Source organism: Cervus canadensis, chromosome 8 (genome assembly GCF_019320065.1).
Source record: "Cervus canadensis isolate Bull #8, Minnesota chromosome 8, ASM1932006v1, whole genome shotgun sequence".
Taxonomy (NCBI): Eukaryota; Metazoa; Chordata; class Mammalia; order Artiodactyla; family Cervidae; genus Cervus; species Cervus canadensis.
Genome location: NC_057393.1, coordinates 29,908,821 through 29,934,674, shown reverse-complemented (window position 1 = coordinate 29,934,674; position 25,854 = coordinate 29,908,821). Strand labels below are relative to the sequence as shown.

General features: G+C 41.2%; 1 protein-coding gene across 4 annotated transcripts in view; it reads left to right on the top strand.

The window, feature by feature from the left end:
- The first annotated feature begins 1,646 nt into the window (after positions 1-1,646).
- Positions 1,647-25,854, top strand: part of ABCC2 (ATP binding cassette subfamily C member 2) — a 75,881-nt gene continuing 51,673 nt past the window's right edge. Inside the window, exons 1-4 of one of the 4 annotated variants that reach the window (XM_043476757.1) lie at positions 1,647-2,032; positions 5,609-5,751; positions 7,906-8,079; positions 25,133-25,258. In XM_043476757.1, coding sequence (XP_043332692.1) covers positions 5,719-5,751; positions 7,906-8,079; positions 25,133-25,258 — 333 coding nt within the window. In that variant the 5' untranslated portion in view covers positions 1,647-2,032; positions 5,609-5,718. Of the gene's footprint in view, positions 2,033-5,348; positions 5,752-7,905; positions 8,080-25,132; positions 25,259-25,854 lie in introns of all 4 variants that reach the window. The other 3 variants (XM_043476755.1, XM_043476754.1, XM_043476753.1) reach the window with 3 other exon arrangements.

The following is a 25,854-nucleotide window of genomic DNA, read 5'->3' as shown; positions in this document are numbered from 1 at the left end:
GTGGCGCCACTTGCCGGGGTCCAGCCTCAGCAGAATCCAGGGGGTACCCTCAGGATGAACGGCGTCGGCGAGAGAGAGAGAGAGAGAAGACACGTGAGACCAGCCTTGATAGGGCCAAGTCTGCGAGGGAGAGAGAGAATGACCAGACGGGGGTGTTTGCAGGGTCTGGCAGAGTCTGGCAATTCTTTATTTTTTACCATAGCTTTTATACCCTAAGTTAGTACATTTCTAAGGGGAAGATAGTTTAACATTAGGTCAGCTTGTCCTTCACGAAACCAGGGTGTTTTCTGCATACTTCTTTGTACATTATCTTCTGGCCTTGGGGTCTATTAACATTTTATGCAAGTCAGGTGAATGTAAACCCATTTTCTGTTTCTCTGGTTACCTTAACTGAAAGGTAGCAGTCTCATAGGGCAACAGTACAGAGTAGAAGTATAACCTTGTTAACACAAAAATTAATCCTTCTGCAGAAGTTGTCAGTTGCGTTTATCTAAGAAGTTTACCCCACACTGACTCTGCGGCTTCAGTGAGGCAGCCTCTGCCTAGCACTCCTGGCTGACAATTAGCAACCATCTCATTGTTACCACACTAGGGCTAAGTTCTTATTTCTCTAGATCTTTAACTATATTAACAATGGTTTCTATAACACAACCTTAGCACATTAAAAGCAAAACACAGCAAGCAAACGTCAACCCAATAACCACCTTTAGAATAATTTTCCTTATGTTTTCTAATAGGACTCCTTCACCCCTCAAAAATGCTCTATGTCTATTAGGGCTTTTATATAATCAGGTTCTTTATGCTATTTTATGATTAAGATATTATAAGCAATCATGCATATTAGTACCAAGGGCATAAATGCATTCGGCTAACAAACTACCAGCAAAGGAGTTTAAATTAAAACACTCCTTTCACCCTGGATAATCTCATAAAATACCACCACCTGGGAAACTTATTGATTAAAGTTCTAAATTGATTCTTATTTGGGAAGAGATCGGGGAAGTCCTTCTGCCTGTGTCACAGAAATTAGGCAGTAGTCTACTGAGGCAGGCATCAGAAAGACAGATGTCATCTTTAAGGTGAGTGCCGGGGGCAGCTTTTCGAAATCCCTGAAAACCTGATCTGCCTTGCCTGTCAGGCTTTCTCCTCGTGACCTTGTCATGGGTGGGATCTCGTGAGCTGGCCTTTTTGAAACCCCTGAAAACCTGATCCGCCTTGCCTGTCAGGTTTTCTCCCTCATGACCTTGTCATGGGTGGGATCTCGTGTGCCGGCTCCCGGCAGATGACAGAGGATGAGATGGCTGGATGGCATCACTGACTCGATGGACATGAGTCTGAGCAAGCTTCGGGAGTTGATGATGGACAGGGAAGCCTGGCGTGCTGCAGCCCGTGGGGTCAGAGTAGGACACTACTGAGCGACTGAACTGAAAATCACCGCAACATGGAAAAGATTAACTACTTGATGATCAGGAGCACATAGCCCCCAGACCTCCTGGAGTCTTAACCCCTCTGACACCGCCCTGTTACCTCACCATCAACCAATCAGAGAGTTGTGCACAAGCTGATTGCCTACCCTGGGATGCCCCTCCCTCAGGTCACTTTTTAAAATGCTTTGCTGGCGCCTAGGGATGGGTTCTGGTGTTTTGAGCAGTACCTCCCCTGGACTCCTTGCTTGACGGCCTGTAGTAAGCGCTTGCACCTTTCTTCAGCACTCAGTAGACTGGCTTTACTGTGCACGGGCGAGCGGGCCCAAGTTTGGTTCGGTAGCAGAAATGCCAGAATTATGACAAAAGCAAATACACAAGGCTAACAGACACAGATTTCCTGTTGTCTGCCACCGGCCACAAAATGGATTCCTGTCGAATGCCACTTGGCAGAAATTGCCACTGATGAATGGTCAGACATCCAAAATCCCACATCACTGGTACCAGAGAAGACTAATTTGATCAACAAAAATCTGAAAAGCCACTTGGCTAGTGAGAGCCAAAAAGCTCAATACTGTTTATGCCACTCACCAGAAGAGCCAGGAAAGGTAAGCTGTGGACGTCACTCCGTTGGAATGAGGTTCATTTTCAGGCATGTGCTTCTCTTGGGCTTTGATAATAGGACTCAGGTGGGAAAGTCGGTAAAGCTTTCTGGGTGGTTTCCTCTCATCACTGCTTCCTACTTTCTGTTTTCTTAGGACATATTCTGCCCTGCTGCCTGCTCCAACCCCTCCACCCCCCACTTGCCCTTTCCAAGGATGGTTGGGTGGGGTGATCTTACATCCCATGAAGGTGGAATTGCATTAAAGGGGTTCTCTTAGCTCTTCTGCATCTGCCCTAACTTTCTGTAGGTGAAAGCTTAGAAAACCTCAGTGTTAACTCTCAGCTCTCCTAACTGCCTCCTTCCATTTTGTTGTACTGTTCTCAGCACTTGGTAAGACTGGTGTGGTAAAGAGTTGGGGATTGTGCAGTCTTGAAACCCCACAACTTAGATGGGAATCAAACCCAGCCAAAACTGAGGTTGGGACTTGAGCCCATGGGCTAGGACTCGAATCCACTGTCTTTTAATTGATATCGCACACCTGGTCTCAGGACTTAATGAAACTCAGGTTCTCTATGTTTCAGCACAGAGGAATTCAGGGAGAGGCAAAGCGATAGGTAAGAAGTGGGTTTATTTAGAGATACACACTCCACAGACAGAATGCTATTCATCTCAAAAGGTGAGAGACTCTGAAATAATGGGGTGGTTAGTTTTTACAGACTGGGTAATTTCATAGGTTGATGAGTGGGAAGACTTTTCCAACTATTTTGGGAAAGGGACAGGGATTTCCAGGGACTGGGAAAACACTTTCGGCCTTTTATGGTTGGCCTTCATACTGTCATGGCACCTGTGGGCATGTTATTTAGCATGCTGATATATTACAGTGAGGGTATAATGAGGCTTAAGGTCTAATGGAAGTTGAATCTTCTGCCATCTTGGACCTGATCAGTTCTAACCAGTTTGTGTTCGACTGTGTCATTCTTGAAGGGTTGTGCCCTGCCCCCTTCTCTCCTGTTTCACTCTTTCTTGGGCTCCTCTAGATTATATTCTGTCAGCCCCACAAAAGACCTAGAAAAGTCTATTAAAAAATAGACTGATTTCTCCTCAACCCCCTTTATGGTAGACTACGCCTCCCTGCTGCATTTCAGCAGAGATGAAAGCTGCTGTGGCTCTTTTCTGTCTTATAAAGGTCTTGTTTCCAAGGTTTTGTTGGCAAGCTTTTCATTAAAGGGTCAAATAGTAAATATTTGGAGCTTTGTTACCCAAGAGGCAAAATTGAGCAGTCTCTCTTTTTTTCTCTTTAATTAGGCTGTGCTGGGTCTTAGTTGCAGCATACAGGATCTTTGTTGCTGCATGAGGGAATCTTTTAGCTTTGGCATGAGAAATCTCAGTTGTGGCATGTAGGATCGATCTAGTTCCCTGACCGGGGAAAACCCAGGTCCCCTGCACTGGGAGCAGAGTCTTAATCACTGGACCACCAAGGAAATCCCCAAATTAAGTAGTTCTTATTGAAAGGCTGCTCATATTGAAGAGTCTTGTTTGTTCACATTTTACAATTAAAAATGTAAAAATCAGTCTCAGCTCCAGGGCCAGACAAAAATATAGGGGTCAGATTGATTTGTCCCATGGGTGAAAGCAAATTTTTGTCTAGTTCATGTAGATTTCTTTGTGTCCTCACTGGTGAGTTTTTAAAAAACCTATATAGTAATGTCATCTTTCCAGCTTGTTTCTGTTAGTATAGTCAGAGGACTGTGCCAAAAACCACTATGCTAATATCATGCCTTTATCTGATCCTGGATCTGATCTCATTCCAAGACCTAAATCATTTTCTGCTGTTACAGACACATAGAAAAGTGTGGAAGTTCATCTCACAGCTATCTTCTCAAAAGATAACTAAATGACTTTGAATAAAATATATACATTGTTCAGGTGTTAATAATCCAGAACATATCCACTGGTACTAGTGGTAAATATTTTTGTGAATTTGAATGACCAAATTATATTTAACCTTAGACCAATCATTAAAATATAGTATAAATTATACACATATGTATGTGTACGTTAAAGTAGACATTATTCTTTTGTTAGTCTCTGTTGATAGTCTGTATATAACCACAGAACAAAGGGCTTTCTTGTGTTGACCACCAAAATGGTTCCACTGAATCCTCCCAATGATGGTGTTTGCACTTTAATATGTTGGTAAGCATGTCTGGCTGCCATTATTGTAGAATGTCCTAATTTTTGAAAGAACATTTGCCTTACTAGGGGAAGCAGGTGATGGGGAATGTCCAAGGAGTTTCAGTCTAGGAACACTTAGAAATGGTTCAGTTCAGTTCAGTCGCTCAGTCATATCCGACTCTTTGCGACCTCATGGACTGCAGCACACCAGGCTTCCCTGTCCATCACCAACTCCCAGAGTTTATTCAAACTCATGTCCATTGAGTCAGTGATGCCATCCAACCATCTCATCCTCTGTCGTCCCCTTCTCCTCCTGCCTTCAATCTTTCCCATCATCAGAGTCTTTTCTTTTTTTTTTTTTTTCATCAGAGTCTTTTCAAATGAGTCAGCTCTTCACATCAGGTGGCCAAAGTATTGGAATTTCAGCTTCAACATAGAAATGGTTAAGATGGTAAATTTTACATTACACATTTTTTACCACAACACAAAAAAATTTAAAGATATTATTACATAAATAATTATAATGATAATTATGTAAACATCAGAAAATACAAGCAAAAAGGAAAATAAAATCACCCACTACGTTTTATTGCATGGATGCATTAAATCATATGTAGATTCACATTTGGACTTGCTATTTTATAACCTGACTTTGCAAGCAAAGTTTACACTATGTTTAGTTTTTTTTTTTTTTCCCTGGCTATGCTGGGTCTTAGTAGCTGCGCATGGGCTATCCATGGTTGCCGTGAGCAGGGGCTGTTCTTCCTTGTGGTGGGCTCCTCACCGCGGTGGCTTCTGTTGTGCAGCATGGACTCTAGGCACGTGGGCTTCAGTAGCTGCAGCTCCCAGGCTCTGGAACTTGGGCTCAGTAGCTGTGGCTCATGGGCTCAGCTGTTCTGCAGCATGTGGGATCTTCCCGGACCAGGGATCGAACTGGCATCCCCTACATTGCAAGGTGACTGTTAAACACGGACCACCAGGGAAGCCCTTACACTATTTTTAACCATGTTTTAAATTCTATGTTCTTAATTGAAAATGCAGAGGAGTAGGATATTTCACACTTCTGCAAACTCTAAGACCTCAAGGCAGAAGTGCAATGGCACATTTAGGGGTACACGCCTTTCTGTTGATGCTTCTCTTTTTAGGTCATGTGTCCTCGGGAGAAGGCAAGTCTCCTCCACTGCTGATTTGTCAGCCAGCTTTACTGACATCTTTCAGTGGTTCCTTTTACATATAAACCCATCTTTAGAGGCTTCTGGTACTTTGAGGACAGGTGTGTCTACCTGTCTCTGGGGCTTTTCAGTCACATGTCTATCTACTTGGGTAATGTAAATACACATCTGAGCAAGGTTAACGATTAAATTGTTGAGTTGAAAGGTCAGAAGACCTGTTGTTGGAACATCAGAATAGGAGATAAAGAACCTCTTGAAACTGGCCTTCTACCTTCTCTGAGGAAAAGAATAAGAAACAGCACAGTCATACGAGAGTCTTCATCCCAGAAGTGATCCAGGAATCATGCTGGATACTTTCTGCAACTCTAGTTTTTGGGTAAGAAATCACACTTATTCTCACTGACTCTTCTCAGCTCAGAATAAGTAGAGTAGCCTAGAGTAACCACTAATAAGAACTAGAAAAGTTAGATATGCAGTTTGTCTAAAGTTCAGGGGTTTTTTGTTTGTTTGTTTAAAGATAAGTCATAATATCTCCAGAGGATATTCTATGTGGGAGAGATAATATATTTATTTTTCTAAGATACGTTTATCACATCCCAGACTCTTTTCTCGGAATAGGTAGCTGCAAAATTGCCTTCTCTAAAGAAAAATATGGAAAAAGCTTCCAATTTCATTCATCTTAGGAGGAATTGTTTGTGGAGTAGGAGGAAGAAGAGATGATCTATGTTTGAGCTTTGCTGAGAAATGTTGTTGTTGAAATGATACTGATATGTTCTAAAGGAACTGGCAGTTAGTGAGATGGACTAGAAGTTGAGGCTAGGGATGCAAATTTGGGCATGAAGAGCACTGAGACAATTTTTGAACCGTTAGAGCAGAGAATTCAAGACAGGGTGCGTAACAGTACCACATGGTTTAGTGAAATAGAAATTTAGGGATTTTGAGAAAGTCTGATTGGCAGACTCCTAGCATCAGAATCAACTGGAGTGCTTGTTAAATTAGCTTAACCATCTTAGCAATTCTTTCACATTCTAAAGTTAGATAATTTTACAAGGAGAGTAGGAATGAGATAGCAGAGCACATGGACACTTCCCATCCTAGAAAGAAACTGAGCCCCAAGGTGCTCGAGGCCCAGACGTGCATGATGTTGAAAGCTCAGCTTCCCTGTCCACCAGTGCCAAATTGAATCTCAGAGACAGAGTTCTGGGTGAAGTAGAAAAGAAGAGCTTTATTTCTTTGACAGGCAAAGGGGGCCACAGTGGGCTCTTGCTCTCAAAACCATGTGTCCCACCTTGCAGAAGATAATGAAGTTTTATAGTAATTGTTCAAAGAGAATGTGACCAGCTCCTGGACATTCTCCTGATGGGTTGGTGGTGAGAAAAGTAGAAAACATCATTGTCTCCAGCTGGCCTGGGGTCTGAGTGCTTGTGGGCAGCATGCTATCTTTAATCATTAACTTCTCCCACCTGGAGGGGGTTTCGGTATCTGCAAAATAGCTCAAAGATATTGTGTGTATCTGTTGATGGGGAAGCAAGGACCTTGCCCCAAGGCTTCTCTTGACCAGTTTGTTTTCCCTCATCTCGCATCCCCTCCCTTCCCTAATTAAAAACTGCTTGAATCTGCCCATCAGAACTCAAGGAAGTTTCTGGAGGGTTGAATGGAGGCTGTTTCCTATAAGGCTTTGTGCCCAGGAACCCCACTGGGTCCTGCCCAGTATCATGTACACCACAGGAAAGGGGGCTTACCATGCCCCAGGATGACATGAAGTCATCTCAAGAGAATTCTTAGAATCATTTGACAGATCATCTTGGTCAGGGAACCTCAATCTTTAAAGAGTGTGCAAAGAGCTGTACAAAGCAAAAAACGTCTGCAGGAAGAGAAAGATCGACCCTCACATGACTCAGATATAAGCACTGGTGCCCCCACCCTCACCTCACAAGATACTTCTGTTTATTGCAGGATGTAAAGTCTAGTAGGAAACTTGCTGGGAATAAGCCTTCCCTCCAATACGCCTCTGCTGCTCCTTAGCCTAAGGCCCCTTCAGGTTCCAATTTAAGCACTTGGGGCCGTAGGAGATTAATTGCCCTAGTGTAGCTAAGCGCTCTGCTGCCTGCAGGTTTGGTGTTTGCCTGTGAGTTCGGTCAGTACTAAAAACTAGAATAAGTTTTTATATCCTAGGATTATTCTCCTCTTTGGATTGTGGCATGGTCCCTCTTCTTCCCACAACTTGGCAGATGTAGTGAAATTAAATTTGTATAGATGGTGGAGAAATTCACTTAGAATCACAGAAAGAAAGGTTTTTAGAGGTTTGCATCATTTGGTCAGAAAAGTCACCAAACAGCATTAAGTAGTGATGTTTATATCAGTGGAGTTGGATAGGAAAATACAGCTAGTTGAAGGGTCAGGCTAAATAGGGATATAGAACTGAGTTAGAACTGTTTGGAAGTGAGGGTAGGGGTGGTAGTGGACTGGGGTTGGTATTCTCTCTTCAAAAATGCATATATCCAACAATCATTCCATTCTGATCCCCCAGAATTCCTCATTGTTGGATAGCCCGGAGGTGGACCTGCCACTTTGTTTTGAGCAGACTGTTCTGGTGTGGATTCCCTTGGGCTTCCTTTGGCTCCTGGCCCCCTGGCAGCTTCTCCATGTATATAGATCCAGGACCAAGAAATCTTCTATAACCAAACTCTACCTTGCCAAGCAGGTAAGGGAACTCCACTATTTTCAAATGAATTTTGTAGTATGCAATAGAGAACATTTCTTGGTGGTTCAAGTGTCTTCTTCCCTGTCTGTGCCAGTTTTCCCAGGTTCTGCTGCCTCAGGTAGAGCCATGCTCTGGAGACCCCTGCTTCCATCTGCCCTGTGCCTCACTGACCCCCTGCCATATTCCCTAGTTAAGATTACTTTGATTATTGCATAAGAATGATTCTGAAGTCTTATGGATATTGGACTCCAGACACACCAATGATGAGTAATCAGTCAGTCAAATAGCTGTCTCTTCAGCATTTGAGAAGCAAACACTGGATTATCTATCTTTGCTGCATGTGTGTGTGCTCAGTTGTATCCAATTCTTTGTTTCCCCATGGACTGTAGCCCACCAGGCTCCTCTGTCCATAGAATTTTCCAGGCAAGATCACTGTAGTGGGTTGCCATTTTCTCCTCCAGGTGATTTTCCCAACCCAAGGATCAAACCCACATCTCTAGTGTCTCCTGCATTGGCAGGCAGATTCTTTACCACTAGCGCCACCTGGGAAGTGCATATATGTATCTTCAAGCTGTTCTAATTAATCAGGAGAGTATAATTCAGTTGGCATCTACCATGAGGTAAAAATGAACTACCAAAAGTGTCTCCGCACCACTCAGGCAATCTGAACATCATTCTTCTCCCCAGACTTGGATCTGAAATAGGGCTCCTGTTCCCCCCAAAGTCAACCCTGGGTCTGGATGGTCGCTCACCCTAGAGGGAGGACGGATGTGTGCTCACTGTGACCTGCCTGAGTAGGGAAATAATCTAAAGGGGCTGCAGGAGAAAGCCCAGGAGGAATGAGGGTAGGTGCCTCTTAGCTGGCTGCACTGATTAATGCAGAAACGATCTTGTGGGAACTGAGAGATCTTCATTTGAGCTTGTAAAGCGACCTCTTAGTAACTATTACCTGCTGCTTTTCACTGGGGTTTTTTCCTATCTTATCCTGATTATTAAATAGGATTTTAGACAGACAGATTTGGTGTTCTATAAGCATACAGATCAATGAACCCAGCTTGTTGCAGTCTAAAAAAATGCAGGAAGAAATTTGTCCAGAGGAAGTTGAATTCGCACTGACACTCTGCGGTAGTGTTGGGCCTTGTCTCCTCTGGGTAGAATAACAGTCTGTGAGGGCTTGGACCTGGGCCACTGTCTCCCTCGTAGAGCCGAGTGCCTGGCACAGGGCCGAGCACTTGGCATGGCATTTGCTGAACGCTGGTATAAATCCATTCCAGGAACAGGAATGGGATCAAGAGTGGGTCACTCTGAACATCGAACATCATGCTTCAATACCTTGGAGATGAGACAGAGCTTCTGGCTAGTCAGTCAAGTTAGAGAGCTTCTATCATTTTCTGGAGCTTCTAAGCAAAGGTTGGATAATCAGTAAATCAGTATCATAGCTATTAACTTTAAAAAACTTTATTGAGAAATAACTCACATATCTTATTAATACAATCTTACCCATTTAAATACAGTTTTTTTAGTATTTTCATGATCTGTGTAAGCCATCACCACAGTCAATTTTAGAGCATTTCCCCCCTCAAAAACAAATCCTTTATTCATTAACCCATATCTCCCCACCTCCCCTAGCCCTAAGCAACCAATAATCTATTCTTTGTCTCTGCAGTTTCCGTATTCTAAACATTTTATATGAATGAAATCCTATAATATATGATTGATTGGATTCTTTTACTTGGCATAAGGTTTTCAAGGTTCATACATGTTGTTCAAGGCTCAACCATGATATTCCATTATATGGCTATATCACGTTTTGTTTAACTTTCATAACACAAACCTCTAGATAAAACTCAATAGATAAAAATAAAAGCAGTGTATTTGGTTTTTTTTTAAATTTCTATAACTAATGATCCACTTACCCTTGCTCATAGCTTATAATTTATACTTTTTTTTGTCCTCCACCCTGCGAGTGAAAAGTACAGATTAGTTTCCTGTTAAAAATTTCAAGATAACTGGTTTATCCTCTGAAACAGTCCAAAGTATAACTCCTCAGAAAATAAAAATTCACTCCTTCTATGAAATTCACCTTCTTCTTGGCTCAATCCTCAACTTGATTTCATTTCTTCACTTCCTATTCTACTTGCCTTTGGGCTGTTCCTCTCTGACTCTCTTTTTCAAAAAAAGTATTTCACTGCATTGCTTGGCATGTGGGATCCTGTTCCCTAACCAGGGATTGAGGGATGTTAGTTCCCCCACCAGGAATTGAACCCACATCTCTTCCATGGGAAACATGGAATCTTAACCACTAGACTGCCAGGGAAGTCCCCTCTGACTCTTTTAAATTGTTATCATTGTTTGGTCATTAGTGCAGTGTTTATCTTATCTGGACTAAGTCAATTTGTTTGACTAACCTGATGAGAGACTACCAGTTTGTTCAAAGGTGCACCCTTTGCTAAAGGGACCCTGTGCCCAGTAGGTGATTTCATGAATTGAATTAAAAATGAGTGAGTGAATGAGCTCATATTAAGTCTCAGGGGAACAAAAAAGGAGTTTTGTTCTAGAGGTTATGAAATGGGCTGAGGTCAGATATGCAGCAAAAATGGGCTTATTGTTGAGCCAGTGAGATATGGAAATCATCTTCAAGTATTTGTAGAAGCTTAACATAGGAGATTGTCTGGCTCATTCTGAAAGTGTCAGTCAGCAAGATCAAGTTAAGTTGGTGTGGGTTGTTCCAAGGGAGCTAACTTTAGCTAAACATACAGAACTTTTTCTTGTGTGTGGATGATTTAGCTTTTTTATCCTTTACTCTTGTATAAGTGTAAAGACAGAAAATCAAAGATACAGAAATTATTTTCCATTCAGCTGTATCAAAATTTAAGAACCTAAATTTGAGACAGCTTTATCAGTTGACTTTTCTTTGAGAGGGTTTTAAATAAGTTCAGTTGTAAAGACCATTACAAAGGTGGAAGAACTTTCTAATAGTAATAACTATCTGATAGTAGAATGGTCTCCTGGGGGAGATATAGTTCCTGAAATTGTTGAAACTGAAGTTATACATTTGTCTGCCAGAGAAGTGATGAAAACAGACACCCTATGTAATGGGTCAGAGGTTCAATCAGAGTGCTTTCATAAAGCCCCGGGGAAAGGAAGACTGTGCAGAGGTGGAAAGATACTAAATATGGCCAAACCACTTTTTTTTTTTTATAGTACCAATGAGGTTGTGTCTCCTTAGGAAGTTGAGTTCAGTAAACTCCATGTGCACTTGAAGCTCCTCCAGTGATTCAGAGGTCGAGTGCATAGCCTATTTAAGGACTTGGTAATCATTAAACAGGGCTTCTCTGGTGGCTCAGCGGTAAAAAATCTGCCTGCAATGCAAAAGATGCAGGTTTGATCCCTGGGTTGGGAAGATCCCCTGGAGAAGGAAATGGCAACTCACTCCAGTGTTCTTGCCTCAGAAATCCCATGGACACAGGAGTCTGGTGGGCTACAGTCCATGGGGTCACAGAGTCAGATACAGTTCAATGACTGAACAACCGCAGCAATAATTAAACAACCATAATGTTCCCTTGAATGGGATTAAAAAATTGTTTCTGATTATAAAAAATGCATTGCTATAGAAAGCTTGATTATGTGATTATTGTAGAAATTTTGTTGACTCTAGGGAAATAGAGGATGAAATCATTGATAATTGTTATCACTCTGACTTCTGTTTTTAACATTTTGGGATGTTTCCTTTTACTCTCTTTAAAAAACTAAATAAAAAAAGACAAATGAAAAAGACACTTCCCTCAACCCTCTACCTTCTAGTTTTATTCTCCAGAGGCTGCCATTTTAAATTATTTTGATGGCTACCTCTGTATCTGCAAATAATGTTTTCATTCTGTGTTTCTTGATCCATCGACTTCAATAAAGATCTATTTATATACTCTATAAAAGACAAGGAATTTATTCATTGACCCAACTCCCTAGCTTCCTTTGCCTCTTTTCTTCTTTCTCTCAGTCCTTGAATCCTATATTCTCTATTAATTCAGTCCTTTAATTAGTTTCTGTTCTTCTGTAGGTTATACCTAAAAATCTGCCATCAATTTAATTTAATTTGTCATGCCATGCAGGGCCTGCAGGATCTTAGTTTCCCAACCAGGGATTGAATTAGGGGCCATGGCAGGAAAGCCCAGAATCCTAACCACTGGACTGCCAAGGAACTCCCCTCGTTTCAGTTCAGTTCAGTCGCTCAGTCATGTCCGACTCTTTGCGACCCCTTGAATCGCAGCACGCCAGGCCTCCCTGTCCATTACCAACTCTCGGAGTTTACTCAAACTCATGTACATCGAGTCGGTGATGCCATCCAGCCACCTCATCCTCTGTCGTCCCCTTCTCCTGCCCCCAATCCCTCCCAGCATCAGGGTCTTTTCCAATGAGTCAGCTCTTCGCATCAGGTGGCCAAAGTATTGGAGTTTCAGCCTCAGCATCAGTCCTTTCAATGAACACCCAGGACTGATCTCCTTCAGGATGGACTGGTTGGATCTCCTTGCAGTCCAAGGGACTCTCAAGAGTCTTCTCCAACACCACAGTTCAAAAGCATCAATTTTTCAGTGCTCAGCTTTCTTCACACTCCAACTCTCACATCTATACATGACCACTGGAAAAACCATAGCCTTGACTAGACAGACCTTTGTTGGCAAAGTAATGTCACTGCTTTTAAATATGCTATCTAGGTTGGTCATAACTTTCCTTCCAAGGAGTAAGCGTCTTTTAATTTCATGGCTGCAATCACCATCTGTAGTGATTTTGGAGCCCAAAAAAATAAAGTCTGACACTGCTTCCACTGTTTCCCCATTTATTTGCCATGAAGTGATGGGACCAGATGCCGTGATCTTAGTTTTCTGAATGTTGAGCTTTAAGCCAACTTTTCCACTCTCCTCTTTCACTTTTTTGCCATTTTTTCCCCAACAATTTTAAACTCTAGTTCTTCCTTTCTTCTTTCTTAATTGAGGTATAACATTGTATAAGTTGAAGGTGCACAATGGGTTGATTTGATACATTTATATATTGCAATATGATTACCATCATATCATTGGCTAACTAACACTTCTATCATGTCACAAAATTATCTTTCGTGTGTATGTGTGAGAGACAGAGAACATTCAACATCTAGTCTCTTAGCAACTTTCAAGTATGTAATACAATGTTTTGACCATAATTGCAGTGCTGTGTATGACAAACTTGTGGTTAGAAGATAAGTTCTGGAGATCAAATGAGATTTTTTTCAGTTTATAGTCTTTTTAAAAACTGAGGCACAATTGACATATAACATTATTAGTTTTAGGTGTACAGCATAAGTTTGAAATGATCACCGCAGTAAGTCCCTCACCATACATAGTTGCAAAAACTTTTTTCTTGTAATGAGAACTTTCAGAATCTACTTTCTTAGCAACTTCAAATATGCAGTACAGTATTGTTTACCTGTAGTCACCATGCTGTACATTGTATTCTCCGCTTGAACACTTTTGCGTAAGATAAGAAAATTAGTGCCTCCAAATTTCTTGGAGAACAGCCTCATATAAAACTTTCAGAAAAAAAAAGAATAGTAAATAAAGCCTTTGGGTCCCTGCTTTCTAAAAATGTTGATCTGCATATGGAATGCTAGGTTCAAACATTTTTTTCAACTCTATAAAGATGTTGCTGTGTTATTCCCCAAATCTTGTGCTACCAAGTTAGAATTCTTCTCATTCCTTGTTATCCTCTCTAGAAACTTTTATCCTCTTTATTCTTGATGTCCTGAAATTTCATGAGCATGTTTACATGGGTCTTTTTTCATTCAATGGATTCTACACTGTTAATCTAAAGACTCATGTCTTTATCATCTCTGGAAAATTTTTATTTACTAATCTTTTCATTTTTTCCCTCTAATTTTAAAATTTCATCTCTCTAGACCTTCTTTTAGACATTAGACTCTGAATTGATCCTCCTCAAATTTTTTTTAAAGATACTTTAAAAAATTCTTATTTTTGGCTGCTCTAGGTTTTTGTTGCTGTTCATGGGCTTTCTCTGGTTGCAGTAAGGAGGGGGCTATTCTCTAGTTGCAGTGTTGGGCTTCTCACTGCTGTGGCTTCTCTTGTTGCAGAGCACAGGCTCTAGGATGTCTGGGCTTCAGTAGTTGCAGTGCATGGGCCTAATAGTCCCATTGTATGTGGAGTCTTCCAGACCAGGGATCGAACCCATGTCCCTTGCATTCGCAGGCAGACTCCCAACCGCTGGACCACCAGGGAAGTCCTCAACTTCTTTTCAGAATTTCTCTTTTTCCCTGTGTTCTGAGAGATTTTCCTATTTTTTTCTTTTAATCATCCTAAAGGGCCTTTATTTTAGCAATAATGGGTTTGATTCCTAAGAATCAAATTCTTAATTCCTGAACAAGAAAAAAAAAAAATTGGCCAAGCAGGGTGGCCTGTGAGTTGTTAGCTCCTTGAGTAGGGATTGAACCTGTGCTCCCTGCAGTGGAAGCACAGAGTCCTAATCACTGGACCACCGGGGAAGTCCCCTGAATATACCTTTTTCTGACAGCAACATATTAATGGATGCAACATCTTCTCAAGTCTCTTACAGGACATTAATTTTAAAATAATTTAAAATTCTCTTCACTTAATTTCTGTTTGTTCCATCTCAGAATCAGTTGTTCTGTTTCATTATCTTGGCTATCTTCTTCACTAGTATTGATTTTTCTCAACTTTTGGTGGTTATTAGTGTTCTGTTTGCATTTATAAATAGGGGACTAAGTCAATGATCACTCACCTAGAGCCAGATCTTGGAATGTGAAGTCAAGTGGGCCTTAGAAAGCATCACTACGAACAAAGCTAGTGGAGGTGATGGAATTCCAGTTGAGTTATTGCAAATCCTGAAAGATGATGCTGTGAAAGTGCTGCACTCAATATGCCAGCAAATTTGGAAAACTCAGCAGTGGCCACAGGACTGGAAAAGGTCAGTTTTCATTCCAGTCCCTAAGAAAGGCAATCCCAAAGAATGCTCAAACTACCGCACATATCACACGTTAGTAAAGTAATGCTCAAAATTCTCCAAGCCAGGCTTCAGCAATACATGAACCATGAACTTCCAGATGTTCAAGCTGGTTTTAGAAAAGGCAGAGGAACCAGAGATCAAATTGCCAACATCCGCTGGATCATGGGAAAAGCAAGAGAGTTCCAGAAAACCATGTATTTCTGCTTTATTGACTATGTCAAAGCCTTCGACTATCTGGATCACAATTATAAACTGTGGGAAATTCTTCAAGAGATGGGAATACCAGACCACCTGACCTGCCTCTTGAGAAACCTGTATGCAGGTCAGGAAGCAACAGTTAGAACTGGACATGGACCAACAGACTGGTTCCAAGTAGGAAAAGGAGTACGTCAAGGCTGTATATTGTCCCCTGCTTATTTAACTTACATGCAGAGTACATCATGAGAAACACTGGGCTGGAAGAAGCACAAGCTGGAATCAAGATTGCTGGGAGAAATATCAATAACCTCAGATATGCATATGACACCACCCTTATGGCAGAAAGTGAAGAGGAACTAAAACGTCTCTTGATGAAAGTGAAAGAGGAGAGTGAAAAAGTTGGCTTAAAGCTCAACATTCAGAAAACTAAGATCACAGCATCTGGCCCCATCACTTCATGGCAAATAGATGGGGAGACAGTGGAAACCGTGTCAGACTTTATTTTGGGGGGCTCCAAAATCACTGCAGATGGTGATTGCAGCCATGAAATTAAAAGGTGCTTCCTCCTTGGAAGGAAAGTTATGACCAACATAGATAGCATATTTAAAAGCAGTGACATTACTTTGCTTTGCAACAAAGGTCTGTCTAGTCAAGGCTATGGTTTTTCCAGTGGTCATGTATAGATGTGAGAGTTGGAGTGTGAAGAAAGCTGAGCGCTGAAAAATTGATGCTTTTGAACTGTGGTGTTGGAGAAGACTCTTGAGAGTCCCTTGGACTGCAAGGAGATCCAACCAGTCCATCCTGAAGGAGATCAGTCCTGGGTGTTCATTGGAAGGACTGATGCTGAAGCTTAAACTCCAGTACTTTGGCCACCTCATGCTAAGAGCCACCTCATTGGAAAAGACCCTGATGCTGGGAGGGATTGGGGGCAGGAGGAGAAGGGGACGACAGAGGATGAGGTGGCTGGATGGCATCACCGACTCGATGTACATGAGTTTGAGTAAACTCCGAGAGTTGGTGATGGACAGGGAGGCCTGGCGTGCTGCGATTCAAGGGGTCGCAAAGAGTCGGACATGACTGAGCGACTGAACTGAAGTCAATGAAGGTATGGCTGGAGTAGGTTTCCTGGCAACATCTAGATCTGCTTCTCCAGGTGGCCTCTTCTTGCTGGGAGGACTGTCTGTGAGCTCTGAGTCCTGAGTGACTGTCTATACCCACTGGCTTCCCTCAAGAGCAGGATGCTAGCTGGTACCTCTCTACCTCCGTCTGCTGAGTGAAGATGCATTTACTCTGGAGCTCCATTACCCACCCTATCCTCCTCCCAGAAGGATTCAATTTCTTTAGCAAATGCTTCTGTTTTAGCTGGCTTAAGGGTGCTAGTGGCAAATATAGTTGTCTGTGGAGTTGCCTGATGGTTTGGGGGTGGGTAAGAGAATAAAGTGACTGATATAACTGTGCCAGTTCACAGAACATCAACGGAGACTCACTTCTGTCCTGTTTTCCATTCTTAATCTCTGCCAGGGTGGACTAGAAAGAATAGATTTATAGTAAGTTAAGACTCTGTCTTGCAAGTTATACCTGTTGGCTTAAGCAACACATTTTATTATCTTATAAAACAGGAAATCAAGTGCAGCTCCTGGATTTGTTAATATAGCAATTCAAGAATATCAACAGGAAAAAAAAAATATCAACAGGTTGATTATTTTCATCTTTTTTTCTGATAACCTCAGCAAATCAAGCCAGTTATCAAGCCGGCACATGATTGCAGGATGACTGTGGCAGCTTTCACATACAAATGCAGTCATGCAATATTTGTCCTTTTGTGTCTGGCTTCTTTCACTTAGCATTGTGTTTTCAAGGGATTCCTTCATGTAGCATGTATCAGTATTTCATTCCTTTTTATGGCTATAGACTACACAATTGTACAGATTCAACATCTTGTTTTATCCATTCATCAGTTGATGGGCATTTGTGTTTTTTCCAGCTTTCGTCTATTTGAAAAATGCTGTTAAGAACATTTGTGTACCAGTTTTTGGGTGGACATAGATTTTCAATTTTCTTGAGTATGTATATGCTTAGCAATAGAATTGCTGAGTCATATGGTAAATCTGTCTAATATCTTGAGGAACTGACAAACATTTTCAAAGTGGCTGTACCCTTTTACATTCCTGTCAGCAAAAAAAAAAATTTTGGAGCATAGTTGATTTATAATGTTGTTTTAGTTTCAGGTGCACAATATGGGCTCTAACATTCATCCACACCAATACTTGCTATTCATCTTTTTGATGGAGAATATTATATATCTACTATCCTAGTAGATGTGAAGTGGTATCTCATTATGGTTTTGATTTGCATCTCCCAAGTGACTAATGATGTTGAGCATTTTTTCCATCTGCTTTTTGGCTATTTGTATACCGTCTTTGGAAAAATTTATTCTTTGCATAAACCCTTTACGCATTTTAATTGGGTTATTTGTATCTTTTTGCTGTTATAGAGAGTTCTTTATGTATTCTGGATATATGTATCACTTTGATCAGTGAGGGAAACCTTTTTCAGAAGCCCCCACAAGCTGCCCCTCAGAATTGTGGGCATATCTCTCTTTGGCCAGAATTGTTTTACACGTCTCTGGCAAAAGCAGTCCCAGGCCAGAGGAACAGGATCACCAGGATTGGTTTTAACTCACTTCATAGGGTTGGAGATAGGTGCAGTTTCTACCCAAGCTTATGACTGAGCTGAGTAGCGTACATATTTTACAAAAGTGGGGGTTCTGTTAGGAAGAAAATGGCTTTGAGGAGGCAACTGTACCAGTTAGTGTCCTCACAGGAGGCAGATGACTGAGGCAAAGTAACATGGTGACAGGAGGTTGTATTTACAAAGAAACCTGGGGCTTAGCAGTGAACTGTTACCACTCCAGGCTCTAAGGGACAACGGTGGAGAGTGAATCTGCTGGGGCAGACAGAAGACACAAGCGTAGTAACCAGTAATGTCTATCTCAGGGCCCCCTTTCACTGCTTTTTCTTGTGTATATTTTAGACCACAGTTTTCTCTGCTCTTTTACCTGATGCTATTGACTTGTTTGCATTTTGTTTTCTAAAACTGCCTTGTTTACCAAGCTCACTCACCCTCTTCCATTCATAGTCTCAGTACTACTATGGATTTATTTCTTGGGTACTTCTTTACCATCATTTCAATGGGATAGGAAAGGCTGGGAAAAAAGTATACTAAACCTGATATTTTTTAAAATGCTTTTTACTGTGGTAAAATTCACATAACATAAAACATACTATTTTAACCATAGTTAACTGTACAGTGGTACTAAGTGCAACTCTTACCATCATCCATATCCAACATTTTTCACTTTCCTAAACTGAGACTCTGTCCGCACTAAACACTAAGTTCCCATTCCCTCTCCTCATACTCCCTCCTGCCCCTGGCATCTACCAATGTATTGGGTTGGCCAAATACTTTCTGACTCTATGAATCTGACTATTCTAGGTACCTCGTATAAGTGGAATCAAACAGTATTTGTCTGCACCTACTGTATATTGAAATGTATTTTTATAAACCTGATATTTTGAACTGAAAACCCCTATCTTTTTCTGTGCATATTTAAAAAACATAATTGAAGATGGATGAAACTGGAGCCCATTATAGAGAGTGAAGTAAGCCAGAAAGATAAAGAACATTACAGCATACTAACACATATACATGGAATTTAGAAAGATGGTAACGATAACCCTATATGCAAAACAGAAAAAGAGACACAGAAATACAGAACAGACTTTTGAACTCTGTGGGAGAAGGTGAGGGTGGGATGTTTCAAAAGAACAGCATGTATACTATCTATGGTGAAACAGATCACCAGCCCAGGTGGGATGCATGAGACAAGTGCTCGGGCCTGGTGCACTGGGAAGACCCAGAGGAATCGGGTGGAGAGGGAGGTGGGAGGGGGGATCGGGATGGGAAATACGTGTAAATCTATGGCTGATTCATATCAATGTATGACACACACAAAAAAAACATAATCGAATTCATTGAATGCAATGTTATGGTCTACTTTTTTGCACCTGAGTGTTAAATCACTTCACTCGTGTCCGACTCCTTTGCAACTCTGGACTATAGCTCACCAGGCTCCTCTGTCCATGGAATTCTTCAGGCCAGAATACTTGGGTGGGTTGCCATTTCCTTCTCCAGGGGAATCTTCCCAACCCAGGGATTGAACCCAGGTCTTCTGTATTGAGACAGATTCTTCACTGAAAGCATTGCCTAGTGTTACCAACATTATTCTTAAAACATAATTTTTCAACATAGTTTTGATGTCCAAAAAATAGCTTATCGCATGAGTATACTATAACTTATTTTAACAACTCTTCATAGTAATGGCTTCTCTCAACTGTAAAAAGAAATAATAATCACAAGCCTCAGTTAAGTAGGTGGAAAACCAGAAGAGGGAGTTCTCACCCACTATAACTATAGCAGAGCCCAGCAAAGAAGAAGAAAGCCTCTTCTTTGTAAGCAAGGACTTGGCCAAAGAAAAACCATGGCCTCCTTGTTTACTGTAGCCCTTCCAATTTCCTTTTCCTCTTTATGAAAGTGTTCTTCCCATGTCATAGGGGCACTTGCATGTGGCTTGCCATGGTTTCAGACCCCAAAATGCAATCCTCTGTTGAATAAATTGATTTTTGCTGGAGAAATATCTGGCACTTCTTTCAGATCAATACAACAAATCCCTCCACCAATGTTTTGGTTTATTTTAGGTTTTATAAATTCTTCACTATAAAGAAAGAGACTCCAGTTAACATTCTTGCGCTTAAATATTTGCCTGCAGTTCAGATTATTTCCTCAGAATAGATTCCCAGAAGTAGAACTACTCTATCAAAGTATACAAGCAACTTAAAACTTTTGAAACATAATGGAAAAATTTTTTAATTTAGGAAGGTTTTTTATCACCTTATAATCTCACCATGGAAGTGTGTGAAAGTGCTTATCTCTGTACTTTTGCTAGCACTGAGTAACATTTTTCTTTAATTTTATATGAAAAAATGACATTCTATTTTATTTTGCATTTCTTTAATAATGTGACTGAGTTTTAAAAAATGGTTGAGAATACAACTTTTAAAAAATGCATACTGTGAGAGTCGTGAGTTGTTTTATTTGGGGCAAAGTGAGGACTATAGCCTGGGAGACAACATCTCAGATACCTCTGAGAAACTGATCCAAAGAATTAGTGGGGGAATGTCAGTATATGTGTGATTCTGGTGAAGTGGGAGTGCATGCAATCAAGTACATATTTTTTGCAGAAGGTTTATTCTAGTCATGAGGAGCAGATGTCTCCATAAAGATTTTAGTGCTTTTCTAGATATGAGGAGATACAAGAATTTGTGTTCATAAAATTAAACTCCTAAAAATATAGTTTTAGATAGAAGATAGTTCCCACTGGTTGCCCACCACCACCACCCTGAGCACAGAGTGCCTCATTTCTGCTCTCCACCAAGAACTCCTTTCAGGGGGTGTTGAAAGTCAGCAGCTGAAGCAGTATATGATTTAACCCTTGCAAAGGTAGATGGCAAGTGTCAATTTGTAGTTGACACTTTATTTTTAAATTGTCTGTTCACTCAGTTCATGTTACTTGCTCATTTTTTTAAAAATGGGAGTATTCATTCACTTTTTATCTTTTGAACAGATAATTTGCAGAGGGTTTCAAAATTCAAAAGCTACAAAAGGATACATGATACTCCTTGTCATTCATTCCTGTCTGAGGTGGCAACCATTGATACTGGTTCCTTGTATACTCTCAGAGATAACCTGCTGATGTATAACATTTTCTACACAAATGTTAGTACTAGTCTCATATACATCCTTCTGTGTCTTGGAGGTCCTCCCGTTTTAGCACTTAAGATCTGCTTCATTCTTTTATCTTTGGCTGTGTTGGATCCTTGTTGCTGCTTGGGCTTTCCTCTAGTTGCAGAGAGCTGGGCTACTCTCCCTTGTTGTGCACGGGCTTCTCATTGCAGTGACTTCCCTTGCTGTGGAGTGTGGGCTCCGAAGTGTGCAGACTTCAGTAGTTAGTTGCAGCACACGGGCTTAGTAGCTACAGTTCCCAAACGATAGAGCACAGACTCAATAGTTGTGGTGCATGGACTTTGTTCCATGACAAGTGGGATCTTCCTAGATCAGGGCTCTAACCCATATCTCCTGCATTGGAAAGTGGATTCTTTACTACTGAGGCACCAGGAAAGCCCCTGCTTCTTTCTTTTTAATGATCACTTGAGATGCTGTTATTTGGATATACCACAACTTACATCCCCTACTTGATAGAAATCCAAGTGGTTTCTAACCATCTGCCATCAAAAGCAATGCTGCAATGAGTATGTCTATAGGATAAATTCCTAGAAATAGAATTACTGGGTTAAAAGTATATGGACTTAAAAAAAGTATGTGGGCTCAATTGCTTTGTAGAAATTTTTTTTTTTTTTTTTTTTTGGTTGTGTTGAGTCTTCGTTACTGTGTGTGGGCTTTCTCTAGTTGTGGAGAGCGAAGGCTCCTCTCTAGTTGCGGTGTGTGGGCTGCTCATTGTGGTGGCTTCTCTTGTTGCAAGGCATGGGCTCTAGGCACTTGGGTGTTGCAGCTCTCGGGAAATAGAATGTGGGCTCAGAAGTTGTGACTTAGTTGCTCCCTGGCATGTGGAATCTTCCCAGACCATGGATCAAACCCATGTCCCCTGCATTTTTATCCACTGAGCCACCAGGGAAGTCCTATAGGAATGTTTGACAATGTAAATTGGTCCTTTTTGATATGGATTGCTCAGTGTATTTCTAATCAGTTTGTATGAATTTAATATACGTAAGCCTGTGGCAAAGGTTTCTTCCTTTTCCTTAGCCTGGGGAGTGGTCTGCTGGTTTGTAGTCTCTTTATCCAGGCATCCTCAAGGGTGAGTGCTTTAGCTCTAGCTGGCACTATTTTATCTCCTAATTTACCTAAGTAAGTAAAGTCACTCAGTTGTGTCCGACTCTTTGCAACCCCATGGACTGTATGTAGCCTACCAGGCTTCTCCCATGGGATTTTCCAGGCAAGCGTATTGGAGTGGGTTGCCATTTCCTTCTCCAGAAGATCTTTCCCACCCAGGGATTGAACCCGGATCTCCCACATTGTAGGCAGATGGTTTACCATCTGAGCCACTAGGGAATTTACCTAAAGGCAAATATAAATTATTGTTTAAAAAGCTATGATTTTTTTTTCCCAAAAAATCTTTACAGTCTCCAGTGAGGAAAGCAGAATATACTTAAGAAAGATGCATTCCCCTTATAAACATGTCTTTGACTCTATGCCTTGCTAAGAAATAGCACTTGTCTGATTAAAGGTGCTTTTGTCTTCCTTCTTGGCTGGTTTTCATTATAAAGGGCCCAGGGACTTCCTTGGTGGTCCAGTGGTCAGAAATCTGTGCTAGCACTGCCGGGGGTTGTGGGTTGGATCCCTGGTCTGGAAGCTAAGATCTTGCTTGCTGTGCGGGGCAGCTAAAAAAAAGAAAAAAAAAAAGGGAAAAAGAGGTGGGGGATGATATCGTTGCCTGAGCTGAACCGTTCTGTATGAATGAGGCTTATGGAATGAGTAGGCATAGATGGATGGGAAAAGGAAGCGGTGAAGATGGGGAGCTGATACTAAAAATGTTCATTTTGAGGAGTTGAGATACTACTGGACCTCCTCAATGGAGGTAATAATTTTCCCTTCTGATGGGTGGGCCATAGTTCTTCAGAACAACATGTATCATGTCTTATGACCTCATAAGACAAATATTGACATCTGCAATCATTAACTTCAAAGTTTATATGAGAAAGTGGGATATTGACCTAGGAGAGGGAATGGTGCCATCCCAGTGGAGGCACCTCCTCTGGAGGGGTGGAGGAATTCCCCTTTTAAATCTATTTTATTAGTTACATATTGCTATGCAATAAATTATCCCCAAACTGGATGAGATGGTTGAATGGCATCACCGACTCAATGGACATGGGTTTGGGTGGACTCCAGGAGTTGGTGATGGACAGGGAGGCCTGGCGTGCTGCGGTTCATGGGGTCTCAAAGAGTCGGACACGACTGAGTGACTGAACTGAACTGAAGCAGTTTAAGAATAAGCACTTTTTTTTTTTAACTTCACAGTTTTCATGGGTCAAGGATTTAGGAGCAGGTTATCTGAGTTCAATGTCTGTCATGAGGCTGCAGTTAATACACAGGCTAGGACTAAGGTCATCTGAGGGCTTGATTGGAGCTAGAAGCTCTGCTTCTGAAATGACACACCCACATGGCTTTTGGCAGGTCTCAGTACCTATCCAAGTAGAACTCTCCAAAGAGCTACTTGAATGTCCTCACAATGGGGCTGGAAACTTCCTTGTGGTGAGTGAGCTGAGCAAGAAAACAAAGAGGAAGACATTGTTTTCTACGCCCTAGTCTTGGAAGTCACACACTATCACTTCTGTCATATTCTACTCATTACAAGCAAGTCAGAGTTCACCCCATACTCAAGGGAAGGGGGAACTAATCTCTAATTTTTGAAGGAAGGAGTACCAGGGAATTTGTGGACATATTTTAAAATCATCGCACTCAAGACTTCCCTGGTGGTCCAGTGGTTAAGAATTCTCCTTCCAGGGGCCTCCCTGGTGACTCAATGGTAAATAATCTGCCTGTCAATACAAGAGACATGGGTTCAGTCCCTGATCTGGGAAGATTCTACACGCCGAGGAGCAACTAAGTCCATGCACCACAGTTTCCGAGCCTGTACGTCACAACTACTGAGCCCATGTGCTCTAACTACTGAAGCTTGCACCTAGAGCTCATGCTCCATTACAAGAGAAGCTCATGCACCACAACTAGAGAGTAGCCCCCGCTTGCCACAACTGGAGAAAGCCTGCAGTAACGAAAATAAAATAATAGCCAAAAATAAAATAATAAAAATCCTCCTTCCCACGTATGGGACATGGGTTTGATCCCTGCTCACAGAACTAAGATCCCACATACTACAGGGCAACTAAGCCGGTGAGCTGCAACTACTGAGCCCACACACCTCAGCTAGAAAGAAGCCCCCACACCGCAATGAAGGTCTAGTGCTGCAACTAAGACCTGACACATCCAAAACTAAATCTTAAAAAAGTCACTTCAACATTCCTTAACATTTATCATAGCATACTTTGAACTTTATCCCATTGCTTGAACTCTATGTATTAATTGAAGAAATACTTATTGTTATCTGAATCACTTTATCATTTTTATTGAGCTGTAGTTGATGTACTATATTATATAAACTATAGATGTACAATATGATTCACAGTTTCAAAGGTTATACCCCATTTATTGTTATATATAATCCCTGTGTTACATAATATACCCTTGTAGCTTATTTTATACCTAAGAGTTTGTACCTCTTAATTCCCTACTGCTCTTCTCTCTCCCCACTGGTAACCAATAATTTGTTCTCTATGTCTGTGAGTCTGCTTCTTTTTTGATAATAGAAAGGAATATAATATAAAAATTCACTAGTTTGATATATTTTTTGGATTCCATATATAAGTGATATCATACAGCTATTTCTTTCTCTGACTTATTTCACTAAGCATGGTCCTCACCAAGTCTATCCATGTTGCTGAGAAGGGCCAATTTTCATTCTTTTTATGGCTGAGTAGTATTCTATTGTGTGTGTGTATTTCAGTCACAACTTCTTTATGCATTCATCTGTTGATGGACACTTAGGTTGCTTCCATATCTTGCACTGCCTACCATTTTTACCATCCGTTACTGGGAACCATTACGTTCTAAAGAATGATATCCTCCTAACAGCGGTCTTTTGCCTTCTCAGGTGATTGTTGGCTTTCTTCTTGTTCTGGCAGCCATAGATCTGGCTCTTGCACTCACAGAAGACACTGGACAAGCCGCGATTCCTGCTGTTAGATATACCAACCCAATCCTCTACCTGCTCACATGGGTAAGGCTAATCATCAGTTCTACCCTGTTTATCTTCTCATAGCCATCCAGCTGAAATTCGCTCTTGTGGAATGAGATTAAGTTCAATTTCATCTACCTTTTTCAAAGGGCCTATGTAATAGGGTAAGACAAATGTTAGCTTTTCATTTGCTTTTAAACATGAATTTATAATGCTTTCTTCTTAGGGTAAGTACTAGCATTAATGACTAAGATATGTACGTTATGGCTTCATATCTTGCCATCTAAGAATCACAGATGAAATCCAAGTTTCTTGATGTAAAATAATTTTCTAAATGTTGTAAACATTATTTTTAAATTGGTGACTCTTAATCAACAGATCACTGAGTCTAGAGCTATTTGTATAGATTTGACAAACTTATGTCTTTCCTACAGGCATGGTTTTGGGGGCGGGGAGAGGGAGATCTGTACAGTGTTGGAGAAAACTATTAAATTTACTACCATCATTTTGTTTTATTTATTTATTTATTTGGCCACACCATGTGCCTTGTGGGATTCTAGTTCCCCAACCAGTGATGGAACCCAGATCCCTAGCAGTGAAAGTGCTGAGTCCTAACCACTGGACCACCAGGGAATTCC